This window comes from Montipora capricornis, chromosome 1 (assembly GCF_036669925.1).
Source record: "Montipora capricornis isolate CH-2021 chromosome 1, ASM3666992v2, whole genome shotgun sequence".
Taxonomy (NCBI): domain Eukaryota; kingdom Metazoa; phylum Cnidaria; class Anthozoa; order Scleractinia; family Acroporidae; genus Montipora; species Montipora capricornis.
In genome coordinates, this window is record NC_090883.1 from 29,254,671 (window position 1) to 29,259,670 (window position 5,000).

General features: G+C 40.0%; 2 protein-coding genes across 3 annotated transcripts in view; both read left to right on the forward strand.

Moving 5' to 3' along the window:
* The window catches only part of LOC138037851 (ankyrin repeat domain-containing protein 7-like), a 5,590-nt gene extending 2,357 nt beyond the window's left edge, over nt 1–3,233 (forward strand). Inside the window, exons 4-5 of the mRNA XM_068883725.1 lie at nt 66–164; nt 2,205–3,233. Coding sequence (XP_068739826.1) covers nt 2,349–3,071 — 723 coding nt within the window. The 5' untranslated portion in view covers nt 66–164; nt 2,205–2,348 and the 3' untranslated portion in view covers nt 3,072–3,233. The remainder of the gene's footprint in view (nt 1–65; nt 165–2,204) is intronic.
* LOC138037727 (uncharacterized) overlaps nt 1–5,000 on the forward strand; it is a 56,207-nt gene that overhangs the window by 36,058 nt on the left and 15,149 nt on the right. The window lies entirely within an intron of this gene.

The following is a 5,000-nucleotide window of genomic DNA, read 5'->3' on the forward strand; positions in this document are numbered from 1 at the left end:
AAAAGGAAGACAAGAGTGAATAAAACCATTCAAGTGGCGGATGAACCTCTCTTTCTCTTCTTTAGTTTCAGTTCACTCCGCTGCAGAAAGCTGAACGCCGCAATCATCAGTCGATAATTCAGCTGCTCCTGGAACACGATGCAAAACCAAGTCGTCAGCAACCAGTAAGTTATTTAAAATTTGTCCATCTTGGGAGAAATACTTAAGGCAATAAGACAAGAAGGTGAATTTTGCGCGGAATTAATTTGCTGTCTTGATCTTTCTTGTTGTGTCTTTTTGGGGGGGTGGGGTTGGGTGGAGTAATGCAATGCAATGCAATGCAATGCAATGCCAAGTTAGCTTCAGTAAATAAATTTAGTGCACTAAATTCCATAAAAAACCCCTTGTATTCCCCTGGAGCATTTTTTATCGTCAGGCCTTATTGTCAGTGTAGGGCGTATTAGATGTAAGAGACTATTTTTCCCTATCTATATTCACGATTCGTACCCAGGAATGAGTGCGCAGCTCGAGCTGAGAGCCTGAGTGTTTGCTGCTGTCTAAATAACGTACATAACTAAGGCTCATCAACCTCTGGAAGAGAGAGGTGATTACAAGATAAACAAACCTTAAAGTGCACCTAAACTCAAATATTTTTTGGCAATTATATTAATCTCCCCGCAAAAAAGCAAACATGTTTTACCATTCTCACCTCAAAATTTCTCTTCTCATCTGCCGGGCAAGATGCGCGAAGTTATCAAAACCAGCAGTAATTTGGGCCCACGACCGTGACGTGAGAGGCATGGGTCTATTCACGATTTTACGTCACAAATTGCAGGAATGCAAAGTAGTTTGTGACGTAAAATCAAGAATAGACCCATGCCTCTCACATCACGGTCGTGGGTCCAAATTACTGCTAGTTCTGCCAAGTTTACATGGCTTGCACGGCACAGAAAAAGCGAAATTCTGGGCAACAATGCTGACATTTTCATTTTCATTTTCATTTTAATTCATTTCATTTATTTATATTTTCAGAAAAAAAAAAAAACCAGAAGAAAGGCAATTTTAAAAACGTTGCACATCTCTATAAAGTTAAAGGATCTGAAGTAATATTTATCACTTGAATATAAGAAATTTTTGTCCCGGCGAGGAAAGAAACCATGAGCTCCCTCCCTAACTTACGACTATAAATGAAATACAAGAGCGACGAAAGCAGATTGAATTATATATTGATTTATATAAGGAACGAAAGATACTTGAGTTTAGGTGCATTTTAATCAACAGAAAAGCCCTAAGTTAGTAAAAAAAAAATTTTTCAAAGTTCGAGAGCTGAGATGAGTACATTACAACCTCAACACGGCACATTAGTTCAAAACCCTCCTTCCGTTGACCAAAGACGCCAAATAAGAAGATGAGAATCGTATTGTAATAAATTTCAACAAATTCGATCTGAAATGTAGAGTAAAAGGTCCGTAAATGCGCGGCCTTACAAATGTAGAAAATGAATAGAAAAATTACAAGAAACGACCCAGTGAAATTATCTGCACACTTACTTCTATGACCTCCTCCGTATATTAGTCAAACAGTTCTCAAGTCTACACTTCTGGCTAGCAAATGGGCTCTTTGGATCTGGCGATCACATGGTACAAAACCCACCATACTGGAGAGCAAAATGCACACAGGAGCATCTAAACCAAACCAACTTAATTTAAATTTTCTTTGTTTTAGATAACCTAGTGCTCAATTTGCTCTCCAGTATGGCGGTTTTTGTACCAAGTGATCGCAAGCTGCAAATTGCCCATTGTACTATTGTACACAGGGTTAGCAACTGGTCACCTTGAATGAGGCAAAACAACTGAAAAAGTCTTTAACTAAGGCTTTCTCTAAGCTTTTCTCTTCCGGTTTCCGTCCGCGTCTCAAAAACGCGCGTGCTTAAGCTCACTAATATTTACATTCTGTCACTGCCACTTACAGGTTAGTTCCTCCGAAATAAATACGTAAATACGTCAATTAATACGAAAAATGTAAACTGGTTTTTCAACCAATCTCAAACCATTTTCCTAACTAAAATAGAGATGTTCAACTGAAAAGCATAAATGTCTCAAAGGAAGAAGAGGGGGCTTTTATCAAAAAGTCTAATTCAAAGGAAAGGCTTCCATGGGCCTCGTTATCCATGGCGTAATGCTGTCGTTACGAAGTTAATTGATGCTTGACACGTTTTGTTGCAGCTCAGTCTCAGGACATCTACAAAAAGGGCTTTTTTGCGTACGGACAGCCATTCAGGATTTAATCTACTACAGGCAGCTGTTTTACAAGGAGACTATGACAGGGTTTTTAAAGCAAGCACCTATCTAGAGAACTTTGTGGAAGAGATGAAATCTCAAACAATAAGTAATAACGCGTCCATTTTCCGCAGCAAATCAGCAGTTGATATTCTATCAGCCCTTGATTGCAGAAAACCAGGTCATGCTGATATTGAAAAATTGTACCAAAGATTGGTTGAGATTGATGAAACACTAAATGAGCTGCACTCGTGCGCCAAAAGCGGCGATGTGGAGAAGGTGGTTGAGCTCATTTTGAACGATGGTATTGATGTCAATGTCGCTGCAAAGAGCAAGATCACACCATTGCTGTTGGCAAGTCTGATGTCCTCTGGTGTGTTAATCAAGACCCTGATTGATCTTGGGGCAGATGTAAATGCTCAAACAGCCCCAGGTAAAAAGGGACCTTTGCTTTTGGCAGCTTCTAGCAATAATTATGTGGTGACTGGACTGCTTTTGGAGCATGGAGCTGATGTGAATATTCAGGACAATGAGGGAAATTCACCGCTGTTGTTGTCTGTCCGTCAAGGCTTCTTCAGCATTTCACAGTTGCTTGTTAATGCTGGATTTCACGCCAAACTGAGAAGCAAGGCAGGAGAAACACTTCTTTATAAAACAGTCACGCAAAAGTACGTACCTCCCTTCAAGCTATTGCTTGAAAACAAGGCGGATGTGAATAAACGAGACCGGTGGGCGGGAGAAACTCCTCTTCATAAAGCAGTCATGCAAAAGGACGTACCTCTCGTCAAGCTATTGCTTGAAAACAAGGCGTAATTTTGATAAGCACATGTAATTTTAAAATAAAAAGAAAGGTTTTTACTGTTTTACTGGCACTTACTGGTTTGGTAAGAGATACCTACATTTTTTTATGTGATGTTAGTTGGACTTTCTGTGCTCATTAAGGACAGTGCCAACTTACTGGTTTGGTTAGTTGGACTCTCTGTGGTCATTAAAACCAAGTCTAAACTGTTGGTCAGAGTTTTATTTTTCCCCATAAACCTCCATGTTTGGATAATGACAAAGAGTTGTGATGAAATTATTTTTATTCCATTCTTTGCATATACAGTCTAGAAAGTAAATATTAGGCAAATTTATGCAAACATAACTGATCCATTGCCCATGCACCACTAAGCACCGACTTCCTAAAGTTTTCCAAAATTACCTTAATTTATAGGATGAGCATTTGGCTATAAAATGTGATAATCGCTGTTAATACTTAGTGTTTATATTGTAAACCATTTCAGTTGTCTGTCAGTTGGAATTGAAGTCATGGCACAAGGAGGAGTATCTGTAGAAGCACAGGAGATTTTTGCCCAAAGCAAGGAAGCACTGGACATTACTCTTTTAGGAAGTGAATGGAATTCATCGGCTGGGGGGTTGTCAACATTAAACAGAGAGTTTGCAATTCATCTGTCACAACAGCCGCATGTCAGAGTTTCTGTGTTGGTCCCAGAGGGTGCTTGCAAAGATGAAGACAAAAAGGCAGCCCAAAATTTTGGGATCAATGTTCTTGATGCAGGTCAACAACCAGGCTTCAGTGAACCTCTTGACTGGTTGTGCTTTCCACCTCAAGATCACAGAATAGATGTTGTTGTTGGCCATGGTGTGAAACTTGGCCGGCAAGTTAACATCATAAAACGTTCTCCACAATTTCAAAATTGTAAATGGGTGCATGTGGTGCATACTGCTCCAGAAGACCTCAGCAAATATAAGGGTTATGATAATCCTACTTCAATAGGTGAACAGAAGCACTGGGATGAAGTTGATCTTTGCAAGTATGCGGACCTTGTTGTTCCAGTGGGACCAAGACTTAAAAGGCTTATTCTTACTATTTACAGGGGTGTAAGAAGGATGAGGATATTTTTGAAATAGTTCCGGGTCTATTTAATAGGGAATTTGGAGATTTAGTGCAACAGGCCAAAATTGAGAGTGATGATGATTTCAAGGTGTTATTGTGTGGGCGTGGAGATGATGAGGACTTTGAGCTGAAGGGATATGACATTGCTGTTAAGGCATTTGCTGATGAACGCCTAAAAGGAAAAGGTTATTATCTTCTGTTTGTGGGTGCCCCTGATGGGAAGCAGGATGAAGTCAGGAGAAGACTTCTCAACTGTGGAATTACTGATGAGCAGGTGACAGTGCGAAAATTTGTACAGAGCCGTGCAGGAATGAGAGATCTGTTTTGTGAAGTTGACCTTGTGATCATGCCTTCAAAATCAGAGGGATTTGGTCTTGTTGCTCTTGAAGCATTATCAGCTGGTTTACCAGTTCTTGTGGGGAGTAATTCGGGATTTGCAAGAGCAGTGCAAAGTATTCCCTTGGGAGCATACAGCATAGTTGATTCAGCAGATCCTGTTAAATGGGCTGAAGCAATTGAGGGTGTCAGTGTTAGACACAGAGTGTGCCTTCAAGAAAGCAAATTACTGAGAGAAGCTTATGGTCAGGAGTACTGTTGGAAAAGACAATGTGAAGCATTTGTTGACAAGTTATGGAGAATGGTTCATGGTATGGTAGTTATATCTATATGTGTGATCTGGTATTAAAGTTTTGGTTCCCAGAGGCCCTTTTGCCTTTTTTTTCAGTCCTGTGGGCGGGAAGTTAGCCCTGGGCAGATTCATTTTTAGACAGAGCATCAATCCCGATTTAGAATTCAACAAGAATTATGTCCTGTCATGTGGTTGTGGTCTCCCAAAGTAATGATTA